The sequence below is a fragment of the Falco cherrug genome, chromosome 9, assembly GCF_023634085.1.
Source record: "Falco cherrug isolate bFalChe1 chromosome 9, bFalChe1.pri, whole genome shotgun sequence".
NCBI lineage: Eukaryota > Metazoa > Chordata > Aves > Falconiformes > Falconidae > Falco > Falco cherrug.
This window is the reverse complement of record NC_073705.1, coordinates 47,013,480-47,036,198: the sequence shown is the minus strand read 5'-3', so window position 1 is coordinate 47,036,198 and position 22,719 is coordinate 47,013,480. Positions and strand designations below refer to the sequence as shown.

The following is a 22,719-nucleotide window of genomic DNA, read 5'->3' as shown; positions in this document are numbered from 1 at the left end:
CTTTCCCAGGCTTGCTGAGCAGCTTGGAGCAGCCAGGCTACTCTCGTGGGCTCTATCAGCAGGCTCTGGGCCACTCTGTCACCAGTCTGTGACTTGCAGCTGGTCTGTAGCCACCTGGTGCTGAGGTCTAGGAGGCAACTGGGACCCGGACTTCAGCAGGAAGCTGATCCTGGTGGGCCCTGTGCAGGTAAGAAGACTTAAGTCAGTCCTGATGTTTCACTCACCATTGGCACTGGGAAGGTGGCTGTTGGACAGGACATCGACAGTGACTGAGCTTGTCCTTCCTGAGGGTGTCCTGCTGGATGGCATTCACTGCTCCATCATGCAATAATGCATGTCCTTAGTTCAAGTCCCTTCACTGTGCCTCATGTTAGCCTCACTGGTTTTCTGTCTGTATTATACAGTCTTCAGGGAAGCACTTGAATGGTCGTTAGCAGAAGACTTGTATAGTGAAGAAAGCAATTATATAGACAAGCAGAAAGAGTAGCTTAAAATTCAGGGAGGAAGGTGGAAGTACAAAAAAGATGATTTCAGAGGACAAATTTTTGGTGTGATCACATAGTGGAGATATTTTGAATTCCTATTCATGTAGGATTCTGTAGCGACATTAAGTCATCCTGTCTAAACTAAGCTCTAAATCATCTTTATGAAGTCACTGCAGATTTCTTATGGCAATAATCAATAGAAACTTCTTTTCAGTCCTATTTCAAGCATTTCCTGGAGGTAAAACTGTTTTCAGGAGTTCTACCTCATGGGTACTCACAGTGACTTTAAAGGGACAGACATGCTGCTGGTCCAGGCACAGTGGCACTTCAGGATGTATTTAGAAAGACTGGAGTGGACATAATGAATGCGCAGAGGGAGTTAACTTTGTCTGAAAACATCCAGCAAATAGATTTATTCGTATTCTAGAGCAAGACTTCTAAGCTAACACCAACCAATTCAGGACCCGTGGGACGCTGTGAGGTGATGTTAAAGCCCTAAAGTCCAAGATGGAAGATGTTGAAGGCAGTAGGTATTTTACGATTATTTCTGGGTTGCAATTTGGAGTTTTTATTTAATAGCTTAGAAGCTATTAAACAGAAACTCATCAGCACTGAATATTACCAACTTCATGCTCTGATGGTGTGGTTACAGTTGGTTTGTGTTAGAACTCTTGTCATCTTCTATTTAAAATTCTTCAAGTCCCCAGTGACTTGGAAATCAGTTCCGGCAGAGCAGGCATTCTTGATTTTGATCTTCTGCTGAACAAGACGTCAGCAGGTGACAACCAGTGTTTCCTCAGTGTAGTTAACAAGGTTAAAGAGTCTTAATCTACGGCCCTATTCTCTTACTATTCTGACCCTGTTTCCCACCAGCCTCTTAGGTGGTGGGTATTGAGCACTGTCAGCTTAATGTCTAACATTGTACTTCAATGCAAGCTGCTTAATTTCATGTCCTTTTATCTGTAGAATTGTGTTAAAAATTGTTGCGTTAGGCATGCAAAATAACAGAAGCCGATTCACCAAAGGCAGTTTCCCATCTAGTTTCTTAGGAGACTCTACCAAGCCACTCTCAGGTACACTTAGTCAGCATTTTTCTGTTTTCTGGCTAGTGGCATGGAAAGATATGTATGCTTTGCTTCAGACAGGTAATTTTTTGTGTGCCATCAACATTTTTTTTTGTTTGATTTCATTTGACATTAAACATCTTTTAAATGTAGACATACAACACCCCTTGAAAAAAGCAGGTACAACACCTCTACAATATTTTCCCAATAGCACTGGGACTGTGGTCAAGTGCAGCTAAAATTCCCTCTAAAGTAATATATAAATTATTACTATTACATGGAGTCAAACTGTATGTACAGGGAATCTTTATCAGTTCCGGCTGCTTCTGTGACCTCACCACAACTCGGGGCACCTTCAGGAGAACCAGCCTGCCAGTGTGGCAGGGGAGTGCATTCCCTGGCTGCAGAAGTTAATGTCCTGCATGTCAACATCCCTGCAATTCCCTGCTCTAGGATTTCTTACAGCCTCCACCATCAGTAGTTAAAGGGATTGCAGCTTTTTTTGTAAACCAGACATCCCTTTCATTCAGAGATGCCTTATGCGAAGCATTTGGTGAGGAACCAACATAAAAAACTTAAGACAAAACAACCTTCCCCATGGGAGCATTTTCTCACTACATGTTGATGAAACATGTCAAGACTCTCTAAATTGACTTCTTAGGTTCACTGCGCGGTTTCTCTTTCAATCACAATCTTTTGTCCTGTCTGTGCCTTAGTTGTATATATTTTGTTACTCCTTCAACGGTTGATTTATTGGTGGAGAGACCATCTGTGCCTAGTTTACATGAGATGTATTGTAGGAGGGCTAAAAAGGTCTGGTTTAACTTAGAAATATTGCATCTGTAAAAATGCTGATTGCAAGTTGATAGAGGACTGATTTACCTGATTTCTGTTTACCTGGATCAGTCAAATCAGCTTCTCCCAGGTGGTACTTGAGCTGTTTCAGTGTAGTAAGTGTAATGGAAAAAAAAAAAAAAAGATAATTTCAGATCGTATCTCGTGAATTTTGTTTGTCAGAGTCTAAGGGACACTAGCCAATATCCCAAAATTTTCTCTTCCAGTTAATGGGTGGCATGCCTGCTCCACAACTATTGCCCTGCATGAAACACCACCTGTGTGGCCTTGCTTGTACTCACTGGGCTCTCAGCTTTAGTTAAATGTTGCCGGACCTGTTAACAGAACTGAAACAGCTGTGTTGAATCGCTCTGAGTTACCAAGTGGTTGAGAGTTAAAACCAAGAAACTGTTTGCTTCATAGATGCTGCTTCAGAGAAATTCCGAGCGAGACAAATTTCTCTGAGCTAAAATACAGGGTGCTCCACAGCCCAAACAAATAGAAACAGACTTTCGGTAGCTGAACTGACTGCGCTGACTCAAAAGAGACACTGCCTAGCATCGAGTAACAGGAGATGTCTATACGACTGTCATCTTGTCTCGTTATATGCATAAATTAAAAATATGACTGTAACCTACTTTTGGTTATCTGCTTTAGGCATTTAAAGTTCTTCTTGTCTTTCTCTCCTGGGCTCTGATTCCTACTTTCAGTTCATGGAAGTCAAGACACAAAGGAATAGCAGAATGAACTTCTAAAGGTTTATATTATTCCTTTGCATGAGTGTAAAGGTAGGTGTATTTTCACTAAAACAGAAATATTTCCTTTTATCTGAAAAGAGAAAAAATAAATATAAAAGTGTCCTTGGTGATTTGATTTGCAGTAGTGATATATATATAATATTTTGTAATATGTGTATTACAGGCAGAGTCTAGATTAAAGTTATCTCATGCTCTTGTTGCTGTTTGTACTAGAGAAAACTGCAGTCAGAGCCTTGTTGTGCTACATAATGGGTAGCTGCTACAGAGACTCCGTCTTTTCTCCCCCAAATACACCTTATACAATATTTTACACTTTTATATAGGTAAGTGTGCCTTTTCTAGAAGGAATGATGAGAAATACTCTGTCAGTGTATAATTTGAAATGCTGTCATGACCTGGCATTTTGAACAGGGACCTAAGAGTCCCACATCCTTGAAAATCAACCCACATCTGCCTGAGTGTTAAACTTCTAACTAAAGGAACTTGCACACTCGGCACTTTCTGAAGACTTCCTGCTAAAATCCCGGAGTGGTCCATTTGTCAGTAATGTGTTCTCCACTCTGCAGAGCCTCAGGGCCACGCAGGATGTCAGAGGGTCAGGGACCTCCTGCCTCGGGGGGAGTCTCCTCTGGGTTGGCCAAGGCTTAGCATCCATTTCTCCTTTTGCTGGTCATGATAATTTTGAGAACTTTCTCATCCTTTTAAAGTTAAAATTATGATCAAATTCTGAAGTTAAGGGGCAGATGAGTCATGGCACTTAATTGTTTGAGTTTTGTTGTTATTATTTTGGGGTTTGTTTTTTGTCTTGTGTTTTTTAATGAAAACCATGTTACACTAATATGCTTGGTATCTTGTATATGTCTACCTACAGTAACTAGTCCAACAGACTGCTATTTTCCTTTGAAATAGTGCTTTCAGCCATTTAAACTCCTGTGGTAACTTGTGCAGCACTCAGTGAGGCTCCATATGGTGCAATTCTGGAATCTTGATTTAAAAAAAGGTTTTAGGAAATGACGTACTGGAAAAGCCTATATTCAAGGACAGTATTATAGTATTAGGCACTCAAAACAGGAACAAAGTCTACCTTTCTGATCTGAACTCACCCCCTTTGTTCAGAGTTTTTGTATACGTAACTGTATATTCTTGCATTTACAGGACTCTGGGCTTGCTCAATGCACAAGGAAGAACAAAGCAGAGCCCCCTGTTAGTCTCAGGTATGTTACTCAGAGGTTACACCTTTGGGCTGGACCTCAGGAATTTACAGTTGCTTCTGGTGTTAGTTCTGACACTGTCTTCTAGCTGTTCCTGAATGAAACTTGTAAGGCATATTAGCGATCAAATAAAAAATGTATGGGGCAATCTCCCTTCTCACGTTTCCTCACAGGCAAGCTCTTGAGTTCATTTTAATGTAATGTTCTTTAAATGTAGAGACTGTGTGCATGTGTAATAGAAAAACACATCCTGTTAGATCGATGGAACACAGGGGCGAACGTGCCTCTATAAACCATGGTGCGAAAGAAGATGTGTGACCTGACTATCTGAGTGCCTTCCTTTATGACCATGATACCATATATTTAAAGATACATTTTAGTATGAATCCAGATCTCTTGAGTTAGCCTAGGATCGTATTTCCTGGTTTCTAATGATTACAATTTAGTAACATATGGTGCTGAAAGTAAATCAGATTATGTAGATCATTTAACCCAATACAGGTTAACTTAGAGGTGAAGTCCCTTGTAAGTCCTGAATCTGATACTTTTATACTAATTCCTATAGTGACAAAATTAATTGTTATTCCATTGAATATGATCTTCTCTTCATTAACTTTAGTGTGCCTTCATGCTTATGTTAATAACTGAATAATGGTTGTGATTTTGCCAGTTTTTCCCATGCAGAATTTGACCTGATGATTCAGGAGACTGAAAACTATCAGGTCACTGTTTCCCCACATGGTATTGGGGAAAATCCCCAAGTAGCATAAGTTATTGTAACTCTGTTGTGAACCTATGAAAGTTTACAACAACCGAGGACCTTGCCTGCTATTACCATAAAGCTGCTGTGTTATAATGAAGATATAGGAGCTGTGCCTTTTTTCCTTTCTCTTTCTTTCCTCTGGTACTAGATCATACATAGGAGCAGCGGGGCGCAGCACTTCTGCTGCCAGTGGCTTCTTTTGTGGAGGACAGCATGATGTGGGAGTTGATGCCTCGCACCCTTGCCCCTGGGCTCTGCAGAAGCTCTGTCGTGGATTTTGTTCCATTTGTATGGGAGCCCTGTAAGATGGTGAGTCAGCAACTCCATGCCTTTCCAACCACCTGGTTCCCACCGCGGCATCCCGTCAGGACTGCAGACTGCTGACTGTGGCAGAACCACATCTGCAGTTGCGGGTGACGTTGCCAATGGCACTGTGGCACGTACGGAACCTAATAGTGGGTTGCAGGAACTGGCAGGAGGAGTAGCGTGGCTGGAGGGTCTCTTAGCTTTCCCACACAGAGATGCCTGTGCAAGGAGAGTGAAGCCTCTTCTTAGGAGCAGTGTGGGAAAGGTAAAGCTGAAAAGATTTTAGAGCTTAGTTGTTGAACTTAAAGCAAATCAGATTTTATACCACTCAAGGAAGACATGGTTTTGCCAATCCAATTTAACTATGTTTCATATTGAACCCCAAGGGTTTGTGTATTTTGAATTAGTTTCTCTACGTTATTAGTTATTTTAAAAATTATCATATTTAAAACTCCTTAGATTTGCTTTTCAGGTTTGAAACCCCTAGGGTATGCTCCGGTCATGTTTTCAAGTTCTCTGCAGCCAAGTGTACTATTTAATGAAGAAATACAGCAAAATCTGAGATTCACAAATATTTACCAGGCATTTAGAAAGTATCGCAGCTTTATCTGGCTGTTACTATCTTTATTCGAGTTGGTAATGGAATATTTTTTAGGCTCATCTACAAACTTCAGAAACGGTTTTGGTGAGCTGTAAAACACGCTGGGTATATCTGACTGTGCCTTGAGCAGAATCACTCTGTAAGGTGCTCACCTCCGCCAGGTGCCTGGAGGAGTACTTTAGCTGGATGGGGGGAAGGAAGGTTGCCTCGGCCATAATCCAAGCTCTCAGTTCTTTAGGAATAAGGTGGGAATTGCAGTTTCACATCTCTCAGGTGGGTTATTATATTTGACACCAAATTCTAAGAAACAAGGATGAAAATGACCTTTTTATTGTTATGATCGTAGTAGTACATTATCTACTGGAAACGGACCTGGAGAAGAGTCAACAAAGGATGTTTTATATTTTGTTAGCTGGTTTTAATTTATCAGCTGCCAGTTTCAATATATTTCTCTAACTAGTTGTACTGTAACTTCTGGAAAAATACCTACCCCCCACCATTCAAATTCTGATGGGGGATGTGTGAATGTACTTGTGCGTGTTCATAATGTTTCCAGGCAGATTCAAAATGTTTGTTTAAAAGCTAGAAAAATCCGGTCTTCAAAGTTCGGAAGAACTTTACTTCTCATACTGTTGTGGAGAGATTTATCATACTAATGTTTGTTAATACCTCAGGGAATGCCTCTTGAGTAATGGAATAAACGTTGAGCCTCAATGCCAAGGTGCCTGTGGGTTACAACTGCTGGGATTATGTTATAGTATGGTTCCAGGCAAAAAAGATTGTCTGTGCAAATGAGATAATGATGAGTCATCAGCCCTGTTGCAGTCCCTGATACTGCTGGGGGATATTCCTGTGGCGGTGGAATGGCAGCTGCTGGTGCAGCTCGGCTGGATGCCCTGCAACGTGCTCATCAGCCTTGCGACGTTATGGGCGCTCTCATGTGGGGCAGTGCGCATCATCGCAGTAAGAGGTTTACATCCTGTTTTAATCACGCTCCTGTAATCCTGCTGGTCCACAATAGTATACAAAATGTAGACCCGCACTTGACTCCGAGTTTTGAAACTTATGCTATTGAAAATAGAACAGTTGAGTGTCAGTGTGCATCACGGTGAACACGCACTCCATACACCTTTTCATGGTGCTGCCAGGACTATCCTTAGAATGATGGTAGGGAAACTGAGCTATAGCTTTCTGTAGTAACCAGCGAGGTGTAAGACAACATGAGATTCTTTGTGGAAATGAAAGAAGAAAACACTTGTTGGTTCACAGGTATTGGGAGAACTTGTTTTCTCTTTGCATTGAAAGAAAATAAATTTGCAAGAAAAACATTCTGGCATAGTCATCCTGTGCTTCACATAAACCTGCAGCAATAAAGTCAAGCAGGCGAAAATCTCAGATAAAACAACGGTTTGAGAACTATTTTTTTACTGACTTCTGATGGCATCAGACGTTGAGGTCTGTTTTGCCCAAGAAAACAGATGGCTATGATTTACAATTTCACAATGCTTTTCATAGTTAAGTTAATGCTTCGGTGAAAAAATCTGATGGGCAGAAACTGGGCATTGTTGTGGATTACTGTATTTTTAAAAGCTCTATTTTATATTCACAGTGACACAAAATAGCTACCTTTTGTTGGAGGAACTTACAATCCTACTGCCAAGAAGCAGCAGTGGGATCTGATAAGGGCAGTCCCTGTGGTAGCCAGCTCATGGGAGGGACAGTTTTGTCAGGTCACCAAAGGATTTTGGTTCTTCCTGGTCTAGTCCAGGCTTATGACCTGCTGTTCTGCTTTCCCCTTGCACAGCATCTTCACTTGTGCCAGTCCCTTGTCACTATTTTCACAAGGTTCCCAGTTTTGCTGTGAAATCTCTGTATCGGACAACGCTGAGCCCTTGCTTAAACTCCTTGTGATCAGGGCAGTTGGTGGTATTCTTTCTCCACAAGGATGATTTCTTTCTTCCTAGATTGAAAGAAGTATCTTCTTGGTTCCCTTCTCCCAGTGCTGTGATGGAGACACCCCTTAGTATAAGTGTTCTGATTTCTCATGGTAATGGGTGTTTCTGATCATTTCATAGCAGTTTTGGATGAGAACACCAGGAAAACATGCTGCTCTTAGCTCTTTGAGCGATCACAAATGGACAAAAATTAAATAGCTGGTGTGGATATTGCACAGTTTAAATGTTAGCTGTGCGTAACAGGTAGAGGAGAATGGACTAGACAGAAGGGTAAGAAAATAAAGCCCAGGGATTGTGGAAAAACATGTATATAACAACTTGAATTAAGTATGCTATGCAGACAAATTATTTATCATTGTCAGGATCAAAATTTGCTCTGTCCTTTTACCATTAGATCTGCCTCAGGAAGAATATTTGTCCAGTGCCATCCTAGTTGCAACTGAATGAAAGACCTGATGGCTTGATCACAAAGTAGTGTTAAGTGTTAAGCAATTTTTATAATTTTAAAATATTTTTTTTTCCTAATATGATCAACAATAGTACTTCAGACTCTGAGACTCCACAACAACCAACCTCATAGCATGGGAACAAAAGTGTTTATCCTGAACTGACCAAGAACTGGATTTCAAACACAGTGTTCTAGGAGGAGTTTTGTCTATGAAAATGTTTGCTGTTCTTGCATGAATGTTTGGAAGGCGTGAAAAGGTGGAACAGTCCTCAAGCGTCCTGCCCTGACGCCAAATAAGCATGACCTAAGACTTCTGACGAAACCAAGAAACAGTTATCAATTACCATCAGTTTCAGGAAGCATTATCATATCAAGACATCTCAGGGTGCCTTTATAAAAGAAAAAAATACAATAATTTAATAGCTCAGTCTGCTGTGCCAAATGAATGACTCAAAGCAGGAAAAAAAAAAAAAAAAGAAAGAGTATGAGCCATAGTTTCACAATTGTACCAGCATGCGGGAAAGCGTCCATTTATTTCCGAAGTATTTTTGCTAGGAGAGTCATGGGAGATGTCACTATACAGCTTGAGCTTGTCTGGAGAGTTAAGGACACACAGCTTTTTATTTCCCATTTACTAGCACTGATTTTCATTCAGTTTTCAAAAAGCCTTCAGACAAAGAAACCAAGTGAATGACACGAATGTGTATTTTATCCACATCAGAGTAGAAGTAAACCGTTGGAAGGAGATGGTTGTTGTAGGCTTGTGTTCCTCTAGCAAACTCAGGGGCAGATGCTTCACAGTCTGTGCTGGGCCTCTTTAGGGGTCTAGAAACAAGGCTGGGCAGGAAAGGTTTCCTTTTTTCCCCCCCGAAGTTTGAATTCTGAGTGAAAATTCAAAATGCCTCCATTTTGATAGGCTTTTGCAAGGTTTCATGAGTGGCGGCAGTTATTTTTGTCTCCCGTATGGTAGGCTATGTTTCCTGGATTAACTCTGTTTCCTCAATATACCATCATGTTTCCTTGTTGAAGGCTTGCAGTGTACTGGAGACCATGAAGGAGAACAGCTCCAGAACGGATGGTGGCTACATTAACATACAGTGACAATCCCAATCGCTGGAACACCGAAGACGCTAGTATTTGGCCCCTTTCTCATTCAAGTTGGCAACTTTTTCCCATGTGTGCTATGTGTAAACTGTGATCCTTGAAAACGTATAAATCTGCTTAACTTAAAAGCCTGGGAATCAAATGAAAAAATTATTCTGATGACCTTCCTTCTGCTCCTTGTATGACGAACACGATGGCATCTCAAACCAGTTTTAATACGCTGGAGCAGAGCCTGAAGTTGGCAGAAGAGTACAGCTTTGGCTTCAGTTGCCAAGATGCCAGAAGAGATTGGAAGTCCTTGAAATTCTTCCAAGAAGTCACTTTGTCCTGGATGGAAACTGGCATTTATCAGTGCAGATGATAGTGGTGTATTTTAGATGGCATCAATATTGATTTGTATACTGTGCGTGCTTTTAAATATGATTTAAGATAAAGCTCAGCTCAACGTAAAGACATTTCTCCACAAAGCATTGATTTAATGTTAATGTTTTATACGTTGCTTTCTTTGCTATAGCCTTTCCCTTGGTGTATGGAGACATCCCAAACACACTTCCCAGTTCCCCCTTGCGGGCATTTGTGAAAGCCCCACACACACTTGTGCACCTGAGTAAGTATTGGAAAGTTGCATTTATGCTGTTAGGTGGCTTCGAATGCGACCTATTTACGGTGGTCGCTAGCGTTGTTCTTGAATTCATTATTACCCCTTCAGGTGCTTGCACGTACTGTTTTCCCAAGCTTGATGGAGCCCATGGGAATGCCTGCTGGGAATCTAACAGGGCAGCTGAAATAGGCTGGTTCTGCTACCAGTTCTGCGGGGTGATTTTTGTATTTCGCCTCTTGCCACGCTGGTTGGTTGCAGCAGAGTCCTTGCTAGGCTCGAGAGAATTTCTCGTTTGATACATGTGTGAGTCCCCCGCAGCCGTCCTTGCTGGGCAGGTGAAATCGCAGCGCTGCCGCGCTGCTGTGCGGTGCGGGCTCGCCCCGGGGCGTGCGGAGCGGGGGCTGCCGAGCCGAGCCGGGACCCGCCGGGAGCAGCGCGGCGCTGCCGAGGCACCGGCGGCCATGGGGCGGGGGCGGGCAGCGCGTCCCCCGCGGGTGGCGGGTGCCCTGCGCGGAGAGGTGAAGGGCACGGGGCAGGGGTGCCCTCGGCCGACTGGCCGGGGCGGCCCCGGGGGGCGCGGAGCCGGCGCGGCGGGGCTGTGCGGGGGGCGGCGGGGCTCGCCCGGGGAGGGGGGGTGGGGGGGCTCGGGCAGCGGGGCGCGTTAGCGGCGGTTTTTGCGGGCTGCGCTTCCCAGCCAGCCCCACCTGCGTTGTTCAAGCGTATTTTTGGTTTGTCTCGGTGAGAGTATTTTCTTCCTGCGATGATGATGGTGATGCTGTTCTTCCCGCTGCTTGCGGTTTAAAAGTGGCGTTTGGCCGCCCGGCGGGGTGCGCGCCCGGGTACTTTGGGCGCCTGCCAGGCAGAGCGCATCGCTGAGAGCATCCTCCCCCGGCGGGGAGGCACTGCCTCCTCGCCCCAGGATCAATTATTCAACACGGTTAATGTGTTTGGGGGGGGAGGCGGCCACTTGGCTACACCCCGGTGCCGCAGCGCCTGTCCCTGCTTTGTCTCGCACCTGGTGTGTTTGCGCGGCTCGCGTGCTGCCCACACCCCCCCTCCCCCGGGCCGGGACCCCGCGCCGCCGACCCCGCCACCCCGGCCCCCCGCACCTTGCCCGCCGGGTGATGCTCGGGGCGGAGCCGCCGCCGCGGCCCCTCCGCTCCCCTCCGCGGCGGCTCCGCGGGCGGGGCGGGGGCTGCCCGCCGGGCGGGGCGGGAGCGCGGGGCGGCCGGGGGCGGCCCCGGGGAGCGCGGAGCGGCGGCCTCGGCCGGGCGCGGAGGAGGGGCCGGGGGCTGGCCCGAGCCGGGCGGTGCCGCCGCCCGGGCAGCGCGGGGGTCTCGGTGGCAGGCGCGGCGGAGCGGGGCTTCGCCGTGACTTCGGCTTCTCCCCGCAGAGCCCGAGAGGCGCCGGTAGCGCAGAGGGGACGCGAAGGCTCTTTCCCGGCCGGTGGCAGCGGGGCGGGACGCGGGAGGACCGAGGGAAGCGGCCGGCGGAGGCGCATCCCGGCACGGTCCCTCCCGTCCCTCGCCCGGCTCGGCGCGTCCCCCCCGCGGCTCGCCCGGAGCCATGGGCCGGCCCGACTGAGCCCGGCGCGGAGCGGCCCGGAGCGCGGCCGGCGGAGCCCCGGCGCGGGGGAAGATGCGCTCGGCGGGGCGGGCGGCCGCCGTCCTGCTGCTCTGCGGGGGTAAGTACCGAGCCCGGTCCGGCGGGGGCTGCGGGGCGGAGGGCAGCGATGCCACCGGGCTGGGTCCGGCTGCCACGGCCGTTCCCCGAACGCCAACGGTGTGTAAATAACCCCGATAGCTGGTCTTTGTTTTTTAAGCGGTAAGGCTAAGTTAGAACAGATGTGAGTTCCCTTGTTCTTAAAATTTATGATGTGAAAAGGCAGAATATTCAAGTGTATTCCTATTGTAAGTTTCTACAACATTAGTACTCCGTTGTCCCCCTCCCGGAGCTTTTGGCATCATCAATTTCAGTGGGGCTTGGATTGATAAATAGAAAGGACCGAAATATGAAAAGTTACTGGGTTGTAACTTAGATGATGCTGTCCACAGATGTCAAGTTTCTAAAACGGAGGAGCCATTATATCTCTCTTTCTTCCATATGGCTTTGTTTGCTAGTGCATTTCTGATGTTTACACAAATAAATCAAAGTTGTTGTGCGCCAGAGAATGCAGGACAACCTTGCACACCAAAAGTGCGTTTATGAAAAAAAGCAAACCCTGAACCAGCCCAGCAGTTTGTTAGCTGGTATAACAGAGAGTAAAGTGCAGCATTAATTTTATACTTGTGATTCTCTGTAAAATGTGCAACTTGTTCCTTCTCATTATTGTTTCAAATTGATTGTGTTAGTTCACACCACCTTAAACTACTTTCTGTAACTTGCAGAGATTATAAAGCCTGTTTTATTTGATTTTTCTTTTTAGTATGCTAAGATGCCTCAAGTTGCTCATATTCTTTATTTTCCTAGTACTTTATTGTTAAGGCCTGATCTTCATAACTCGCTGGTGCTCAGACCTAGGATGTCTGGGAATAAAATGTGATATATGGGATATATGTCTAAACACTTACTGGCAAAAAAAAAAAAAAAAAAAAAAAAAAAAAAAGAACCCAAGCAAAACAACGAGTTCTATCCCAAGTCATTTCACTGTCAGGAAGAATTAGCCTTACTTGTATTGCTAATGGATGATCTATCATGCCTACTTTGCTTTTCTCTTTGGCAAATCCATTTTCTTTAATGTTTTTGGCAGAATTAGGAGAAATGTAATTTACTGAAGCTCTTCAGTTTGAGGGGTACAGTTTCATTAGCCAAAATGAGTCACATGCATTTGCTTGAAAATGATTTTCAGTGCTTGCTGTTTAAGCTGGACAGATGAACTTGCTGCTGTTGATGCTGTGATGCCCTAGAATATTGCACGTACTGAACTGGTGCTTGGAACTCCCTAGGTGCTTTCTTGTGTGGTGGTTTTTGTTGGGTTTTTTTTCCCCTTCATTGTTTTTGTTTCAGTTGGACCGTTATTTGAGTTTACTTTTACTTGTATAACTTTATATGTATTTCACTCTGAAATTCACGGGTGGGAAAAGGAGTTGGGTTTGTGTCTTCTGGGTCTTCTACCCACTCAGGAAAGATATGTAAATGTTTCTTCTTTAAGTATTGGACCTAAGCAATTGGAAATCATTTTGAAAGATTTTTTATTATTAAATGTGACCATAAATTGCTAACTCTTGGATCTGTTCATAGCTTGGAGGAATATTATAGGAGTCAATTTATTTGAGTAGAATAGACGGCCAAGTAGACTTTTTTTTTCCATACCACTTGCTTATAATTTCAAATAGTCATTTTGTTTATGCTCTCCTCTTTGACTGCTGAGGCTTAATACTTGATTCCCCTTGATTTTTACTAAAACTATGGGGAAGAAAACTTGTATACATTTAGGATCACACTTTAGGGTAATTGTATTCATAGTTATTTCAAGAAGTCTAACATGTTAGCAGTGTCACATGGGTGTCTGTTGCTGGAGAAGCAGTGTTTCACATTGTTTAGATGTGTGACACTAATTCCTATTTATATAATAAAAGCCGACTTGAAAACAGGGGTAAGGTGAGTAGTTATGTCTCAGAGGTGTTAGCAAAACCCCTGCGTGCATAGAGTTCCAGTTTAGAAACGGAGCTACCTGGTGTGATGCTGTGGTCCCCTGGCAGGAGGAGGAACACAGAGGAACTTCAGTGGGCTCCGTCCTAGGGGAACGCCAGAGATTCTTCAATGGTAACTATGTTGTGCTCTTGCCAGGTGTTGTGATGGAATCTCTCTCGCCTGGGCAAGACTCTGTCATAGAGGATTCCCTCCCAAAGTCAGCACGCAGCGATACTCTTGCACTTGCCTCCTGTTCGTACATCTTCAGTTTGTTTAACCCATGGGGTTTTGGAAAGCCTAATCTCGTAGTTCTTGAAACACGTGCTCCCAACTAACCCAAAGGTTTTCTCTAACTTGGAATGAGTTTGCATTTTACCAAGTGAGCTGGATTAATCCATCTGGTGAGCGTGCCGTTAGTTGAAAGGATTAGATCTGGTTCTTTTGTATTGGTGGGCTTCAAAAAAGCACACGGGGCTGTTTCTTCCGAAGCAGAAGGGCTGCTGCCTTGCTGCTTTCACACCGTAAGCAATGTGTGAGTCTCTTGTGGGCACTGGTATTAACAAGCGGCAGCCTCGAAAACAGAGAAAATAAAAGGAACGATTCTTTTCAAATTAAGACTTCTGTCCCTTTCAGCGGTATCAATTGAAAGAAATGCAGATTTGTATTATGGAGTGTGCGCATGCGTATTTCAAAAGTTTTATGTCTTGTCAGTTGTAGGCTTCAGGGTGTTTACTTGCACAGCATGCTGCATGGCTGCTTGGCACTGGAGTTTTGATTCCTTTCTGGAAGCTCATTGATGAAGGAGAAGGACCTTGTCCAGTTAAGGGTAGAGAAGAGTACCTGTGGGAAAAACTTGGTAGGATTGACTTGTCTGTCATTTATGTTATTAAAGGGAATACTTTTGAAGAGATAATCTATTTTCAGTGAATAAAACAAAGTCTGTAAGCATTACAGTATGCATGCTTTGTGAAATTGGAAGGGAAACCTGCTTCGATGTGGAAATGACAGAGGTGCTACTTCAGCAAATGTGCTCTTGAATACAGGTTATTCAAACTATTTTATTGACTGCGATATGAAACTGCTGATGAATGTGTTGGTTCTGATACTCATTTAAGCACTGTATGGGATCGATGCTGCTAGGGTTACTGTTAATGTTTTATTTTAACTGGTTACAATTTACAAGTCCTGGCTCAACTCATGCATCCAGATCAAGGACAGACCTTAGAAACCAACAGTGCAAATATTGACATTCTTCTCCCCAAAGTTTAGCTGTTTTGTGTAATATTTATATTTAATGATAGAAAACAGATGTTTTCCCTAGGAAAAGAGCACCTATGTGATTCTTAAAAAAAAAAATAAAAATCACCTGTGCACTAACATTTTCAGGTGAAAACAGTGCTAACCAGATTAAACCATGGAGCACAGATCATTGACTTGAGTTAGGGACCAGGCTAAAGACCGCCATAAATTTGTTTGTGTGCCTGTCATTTTGGCAGTGATCTGGTCAGACAGACACCACTGTAGGGTGTGGGCAAAGGGAATCTGTGGCGAAAAGTGAGAGGCACTTCATTAGATCTTACATGTCTTATTTGGAGAGGGTCTGAGAGTTACGAAGAAATTTCAAACCTTGTTGTTGGAGGGAAAAAAGAGTATTAGTTATACACTTCGGTTCTTTACTCCTTTGGTTATTTTTCTCTGCCCAGATGTTCAGCATCTTATGCACTGGCTCTTCCCCAGGTGCCTTGCTGCTGGTGGTGCCGGTGCTTCCCCTCACTCCAGTCGCCTGCTTCCACCTGCATGGACTGCGAAACTGCTGCTTCACTGCACAGGACTGATTGCAGGGTTCATCCCAGAGCTCCTGCTAATTCGCAGGGAAGGTGCCTGGGCCCTCTGTGGCCCTCTAGGCTTAGTATCTCTCCTCACTTTAATGCTATTCCCAGGTCCTTCACTTTCCAGTTCCTCCACAAACAAAATTCTGCACTGAAGTTCACAATCAACAGCATTTTCCATAAAAAAAGAATGTTGGGTTTTTTTAATTAATGCTAGTAGGATCCATGTTTGCATTGTATTTAATGCCCTTCACTTCTCATTGTTATTTTTGCTATACCTTCTGTCCCGTGTTTTCCTATCTGCCTGTCTCCTCAGGGTGCATGTCAGGGCAACATGCAGTATTGGCTTGATCAGTTGTGCCAATCAGTTTGTTGGAGTCTTGGTCTTTGGCTTCATTCATGAATTTTGTTACTATCATAAAGGCAGTATAAAGGAGACTAATGTGAAGATTACAAAAAGCCAGCATTTTAATGTTAAAACCCTCATTCGTTAGGTTTTGACTAACAAAGATTTCTTGTATTAACGTAAGCTGTTTGTTTGTATGGCAGCGTTGGTTCAGCACCTGAATACAAGATGCACATTCAGTAGCATGCCCATGTTCAGTTTTCCATCCCTATGTCATATTATAGACCTTTAAATTATTTTTTTTTTCTTCTACTGAGAGGACAGACGTGACTGGTGAGAAAACATGTATTTTGTTAATCTCTGTTGCTTCCCTTCTCCCTCACTTTGGCCCCTGGCAGAAGGGAAAGGATTTGTTCGCTTGTTGCTGTACTTGCATTCTTGGCACCGCTGCTCAGGCTGGTAACGAGGCGAGTACTAATTCTAGTCTTTTTAGATTTGAACTGAGGTCACTGGTTAGAGGGAAACTGAGTAGTAGATCTCTCCTCAGCACCTCATTTAGCAACTGTACTGTTTTATGCATAGTGCATATTTAAAGGAGACATACTATCAGTAAATGAGAATTCATTGCTCGTGTTCCTCCTGGGCTGTTATCTCCCCTATCATGCAAACTAGCAAACACAAATATGCTATAGGTTGGAAAAAATCCATAGCATAGGCGTGTGCTGTGTTCTAGAGAGCCTTTTTGCGTAAAGGTCGCTTAGAGTCCATCTGCGGTGAGGAGAGGCTTTGCTTTATTCATACGTTGGCATCCCTCAGCTTTCCGTCAGGACCAAACGTGGTGCCAGTTGGTGGTTGACTGGAAATATCTCTCGGTTTTGAAATGCAGCAGATTGCCCAACACTGCTTATTGGATGCAAATGTTTGTATTAATAAAGTTGCAAAACTTACTTTAAGGCAGGTGGTGACTCTCTGCATGAACAAGGTGTATGCTAAGAGCATGCTCTTTCAGGACTGAGGCACGCTCATGGTGCTGAGGCTGTTACAAGCCCTTACTTTCTACTTTACTTTGGTTTGGCAGAAGCAGAAATTCTTAAAAATTCACCAGATTATTCAGAGGAAACTTTGGAATTGTTTATTCTTCAGATGATTATTTTTTTTAAAAAAACTTTCTATTACATTTTGGAAAGCAAATAACTGAAGCATTGCAAGGATAAATAAAGCAATTACTGTAGAAGGATAGATTTGAGGTTTGCATATTAGTTTGGTTAGATCAGGATTCCAGTTCCATTAACAGCTGTGCTACAGATTTACTCGTTGTCTCACACTCTCTCTTCATTTTTTGTCAAATACAAAATCAGTAACATTTTCCTTTGCATGTCATATGCATTGATGATTGCCTGTCGCATAACCCCATACTGGAGCTGACATAAAGTGGGGGAAAAACTTTAGAGAATCTCTAGAGTGTTAATGCATCAACAAATAACAATATCAGAGAAGCTGTAGGTAGCTGTAGAATAAAATCTGTTCAGAGGCTTTATTTTTACAGTTGGATCTTGTCTTTTGTTAGTGGGATACATTGGTCGCTTTCAGAACGTTAGTCTTTTGACAAGTTTTCATGTAGATATGTTGCTTGTTAATAAGGTTATTAAGAAGGTTTTTGTTAATAAAATAGTAAGTCAGCTGAGGTGTGAATAGACAGGTGGATTTTGCTCCTTTTGGAACTTAGTTTTTTTAAAAAAGGTATCTAAAGCTATCTTTTTCTTCAGATGTTTTGTCTCCACAACTTCCCCCCCCCCCCCCCCCCCACACACACAGAAGGAGAACATAAAACTGGTTTTCTTGAAGATTACTTCATTAAAATAGCTGAATAGTTTCAGACTTCTGGATCTTGACATGGGACTATAAACATACCAGATGTATTTTTACCTGAAAGAGATGCTCTGTAAATCACCTGAAATGAAGATGATCTTCAGTGCTATAGAGCTTGAGGAAAAATTACAGTGATTACAGCCGAAAAAGGGAATTGGAAACTTTACTGGCATAATAGTGCCAAAAATGTTTTTTGACTGAATTACTTCAGAAATTTGGCTAACTAAATCAGGTGATTGTAAAAAGAAAATGGATATATTACTCCTAATGGCTGTCTAATGGCTTTTCAGCGTATGCATTTAGAAAACGAATTAAACAATATATTTAACTGATATAACAAAGTTACTTGTGTTGCTGTAATGGTTGTTTTTTTTCCTGTCCATTATGGCTTTCTTCTAAGTAAGACAAATTTCAGTCTCGGATAATAAAATTAAATCTAGGTTTTTCCCCTAATTCAGAGTTTCCCCAAACAGCAAGTTTTCTGATAGGAACAATTCCGTTATCTGTTCTTTTCATGTGAATAATGGCAAAACTCATGTAGACATCAGCAGACCAGAATTTCACGTATCTCTGAAGCCCCCGAAAGAGTAGTGTTGCATTGAATTAGAGCTGGCATCCAGGAGCCTGGTCAGTGCCATTCCAAAGCTGGCTTGGAGATGAGACTTAAATCTCCCAGTGGCTTAAAGGCACAGAGGAAGTTTCTCTGTTTTTTTGTGAGGAGTAGATATGTAATTATGGATAGTTCTTTACACACCTTTCCTACATCAAGAGCTGAGACTTTCAGATGGGTCCCTAACAAGGATGTTGCAGAGCAGCTCCCTTTGACTCCCATAGAGGATGTTTCTATACTGACTGGCTTCTGGAGGTTTTTGCCATATCCTATTATCAATCAGTAGACATTGAAAAGCATTTCTGTGCAAAGAAAAATGAGAGTGTAAGAAATATGAATGGCTTACAAGATGTTGGCGAGAGTGGATTTGATTCATCTTCTCCATCCCCTGCCACTGTGTTCCTCAAAAATTACCTATCAGGTTGAAAGCAGCTTTTTGTGTTGCTGCTGTGTGTTTGGGAAGAAGATAGCAGCGTGCCTGCTGTTTTGCACGGGGGGGTGAGTGGGGTGGGGAAGAAAGAATTCAGATTAATACAAATAAAATGGAACATAAAGTCAAAGAAAAAATGTGGCTTACTGAAATTTAGCCCGTAACAGTCATCTATGGCTTTAAACAGCTGATTTTTATTTACATATTTATATATTAATATGCACGTGTAATATATATTAACTATATTAATATATATTATACATGTATATTAATATATATTATACATGTATATTAATATATAAATATATAAATAAATAAATCATGTCTACTTAGATGCAAATACCCAGTATAGAATGATTAATACATACATTCATGGCAGTCATCTCAAAGTAGGAGAGGGTTTGAAATGTGCATGTGCTCTAGGGCTGCAATCAGGCTTTCTTTTACGAAGAATAAAAATAGATGCTGGCAAGTTATATGAAAGTATTTCTAAATTATATTGCCATTGCTTTGCGGTCTGTAAGGCTGTAAGGCAAAAGGGTGCTGTTTGTGAAATCCAAATAACAGCGAGGGGAAAGGAGAGAGGATACAGAAACTCATCAGGAAAAGGCTTAAAGTTTTTATTTTACTAGGAAAAGGGGAAGTTTATTTTCCAGGAAAAAAAAATATTAAAAATTCAAGTTGGGAGTCGGGAAATGGGAGTGTATTTGGGTAGAGCGCGTTGGCTGTTTTGATACCGTCATGTGAAATGGCAACGTGATAACTGGGAAGTTCTGACAGGACCTTTGGAGAAAGTATCTGATGCTCATTAACAACCTAGTGCTGCTTTGGCACCTCCAGCATGAAAAATGTCATTTTGTAAAGCACTTTAATGGAGCCTCCTTATATCTCTGAAGCACTTAGGCATATGCTTAGGTTTACCCCATATTAGCAAAGCATGGCAGACGGGACTGCTGAATCAAAGCGCTGTGAGGAATGGCACAGGAGTTCCCAGAGTTAAAACTGTGGCCGTGCATTCAGGTGCCAAATGTGCCTTTGCTACCCTTTGATGTAAAGTTCCCCTTTCCTAGTGTGTGCCTCTGAAAAGCAGGCTTTCCTGTTGTGTGAGTACTTGCAAGTAAGTGTAACAACTCAAACTTCTGTTGCTGCCTGCAGAACACCATGATGCAGCTGGTCTGCAAGCAGCATGTGCTGTTACTGCTCAGGAGCGTCGGGGAGGGTAGCTCGCACTGAGCTCCCTGTTGCCTTAGTTCACAGTATCTAGGCTGGCATGTTTGGAGCTAATTTGGATTCTCTCTCCTGCCTTGTCACCTGGAGACCAGATACAATGCTCCTGGCCACCTTCTCCATGTGGCTAAGGTACTCATTTGAGATACTTTTCACTGAAGGCATGAACAAAGTTCTATGTGTGTACGTATAATTATTTACGTATTTATTTAAGAGAGTTTTACTGGGTAGCCCTTTTAATTGTGTAACTAACTTCCCTGAGTTAGACCAGGTGAGATCTGCCCTTAATCCTTTCTGTAGGCCTGTTGTTTCTTGGAGCTGTTGATGTTTGGCGACAGTTCCTGGTGCTCCGCTACCCTGGATCACTTGTGCTGCTGCTGTTGAACTGCGAGTTCTGTACTAGGTACCCACTTGTGTTTTGAATAGTCACAGTGTCTTTGGAAAGAAATACAGAAACAAATACGAAGAAATGAGGATAATTGCCTTTCCTGCTTTTGAGCAATTCAGGGTAGAGGTTTCTCTAGCTGAGCCCATGGAGGTCATTGAAGTAAAAAGGAATGAGGGAGATGATTCCTGTTCAATGGCTCATCCCGATCCCAGTTATGAAACAAAAAATGCAGTGGGTGTGTTTGAATTTTGGGTTTGACCGTAGAGGTTTTAAAGTAATGAGGGGGAACAATATGGCTGTAATATAAATTTTATTGCACATTTCAGTGCAGCATTGCTGACATGCTCTGAATGAGAAACATTTTGAACAGTTTTATTGCTTTGATAAACTTTTGCCTTTGTGAAGATCAGAAGAGTTGTCCTAAATGGCTTTGCTAAGGATTTTTTGGATAGTGAGAGCTTATAATATACAGTTTCCAGATTCTCTGGTATTTAAAAAAGAGAGAGAGAGAGAGAGAAAATAAGCCAAACATTTGAAAAGTTAGTTGCTGCAACTTCAACAGCAAGCAGGATCATCTTAAGAGACTGTGGCAGATATCTATAAAACTGTGTGAAAAATGGAAACATTTATAAATAATTTTTTTCCTTGCAATATTGAGGCATTTAAATGACCCTGTTATTGTTGGGGAAAGGGTCTTTATTTAACTCTTTCTCTTCTTAGATTTTAGTCTAATAAAAGTTGAAATGAAAATTGGGCAAAAGTTTCAGGGCAGTAAATGCCTAAAGAAAAGAAGCAAGAACAGAAAGCCCAAGGTTTTTCTTCTTGCCCTCTCCCCCATTCTTCTTTAAATCTGGTTGCCACAGGCCCTATTTTTGTTTGTATTCTTATAATTTCTGCAATAATTTATTGAAGTTTTGTCTCCTGGCGTCATGCAGCTGGGTGGCAATTTTTCACTTTATCAAAAAAATTCTGTCCACCTCTGCACAGGACATCCTGGCATTGTGACACAGACATCCGAAGTACCTGACAGTTAGAAAGCAAATTAGAAGACTCTGTGCACGTCTCGGCTTCAGCCTTTCAGAATTTTTTGTCCACAACATAACTTCTAGGAGACAGTAAGGGAGATTATTTAAGTATTTAGGTTGGTAACACAAACTCATTTCAGCTTGGGTATAATAGTTGCATATGTCAGAGTAATAAGGAGACTGGTAACAGGGATGTTTTACTTATTTTTTTAGAATACTCTGTTGTTAAAAAATCTGTCTGATAAAAGATTCCTCCCACCCCCTCCCGCTGTTAAACCTTGGTGGTGGTGATAGTGTATTACCATGTGGAGTGACGTAGCCCGTTTCCTGAGGATGGCTGGCAGTACCCAGGTTTGAATGGTGTATTCTGGCCTTTGTGCTGCTTGGAATGCAAAAGATAATAACAGGAAGTTTAGGAAATGCTGTATTTGAAGAAAACCAGGAATGACTGGCAATATTTATTCTCAAAGATAAGACAACTGAGAAAACACAGAGTCAAAATTTTTCAGTTTATGCAGTAGGCAGATGTAATGGTGAAAATGGAGTAATGGTTGAAACACGTAGGGCTTATATATCATAGCAAAGCGGATTCAGGGAGCTACAGGAATCAGTTGTCTGCAGTCACTGTGGGATTTCTGTTACTGGGAGCATCTTAAGAACAGGTGGGACAGCAGCATCTATGTGGGTTGTGTATAATTGGTCCTACCTTGGGTGAGTTAAATGACTTCTGTTGGAAACGATTGACTTCACCTTCTTATGGTTTTGTGCTTAGGGTGTAAGAAATAGGGCAAATGCAGCCTTTGTAAGTCTGCTGAATTTTAATGCCTGGTATTTGCTCTGTCAGGGCTCTTCAAGAAAGTGTGATAACTTGAGTCTGTGGTCAATGCCAGTTTGAAAGTTGATATCAAAATACTTATCTTGTTAATCATTAACAGCTGAATAGACAGGAGCTAGACGTCTTTGATGTCAAGATGAGCTTCTGGAGTTTCTGGTTTCCAGAAAATCCCCAGGGATAAATTTGATATGTAGTGGTCTTTGTCATTTTAAAAATCGAGTTCTAACACCATGCTCAGCGTTCCCATATTCAAGACAATGAGTGGGAGACCTCCCATGGGCACTGAGAATTTCCAGTTAGGGCCTGGAAAAAGGCTCTATGTGTCTGGCCTAGCCTTGTCACCCAGAAGGCTAGGGAGTGTGCGGTCTTCTTCGGACAGACAGGGAAATGCATTGGA

The 22,719-nt window shown here is 42.8% G+C and overlaps 1 protein-coding gene across 1 annotated transcript in view; it reads left to right on the top strand.

Moving 5' to 3' along the window:
* Positions 1 to 11,390: 11,390 nt before the first annotated feature.
* Positions 11,391 to 22,719, top strand: part of RET (ret proto-oncogene) — an 88,239-nt gene continuing 76,910 nt past the window's right edge. Inside the window, exon 1 of the mRNA XM_055721220.1 lies at positions 11,391 to 11,814. Within this exon, the coding sequence (XP_055577195.1) occupies positions 11,769 to 11,814 (46 nt within the window). The 5' untranslated portion in view covers positions 11,391 to 11,768. The remainder of the gene's footprint in view (positions 11,815 to 22,719) is intronic.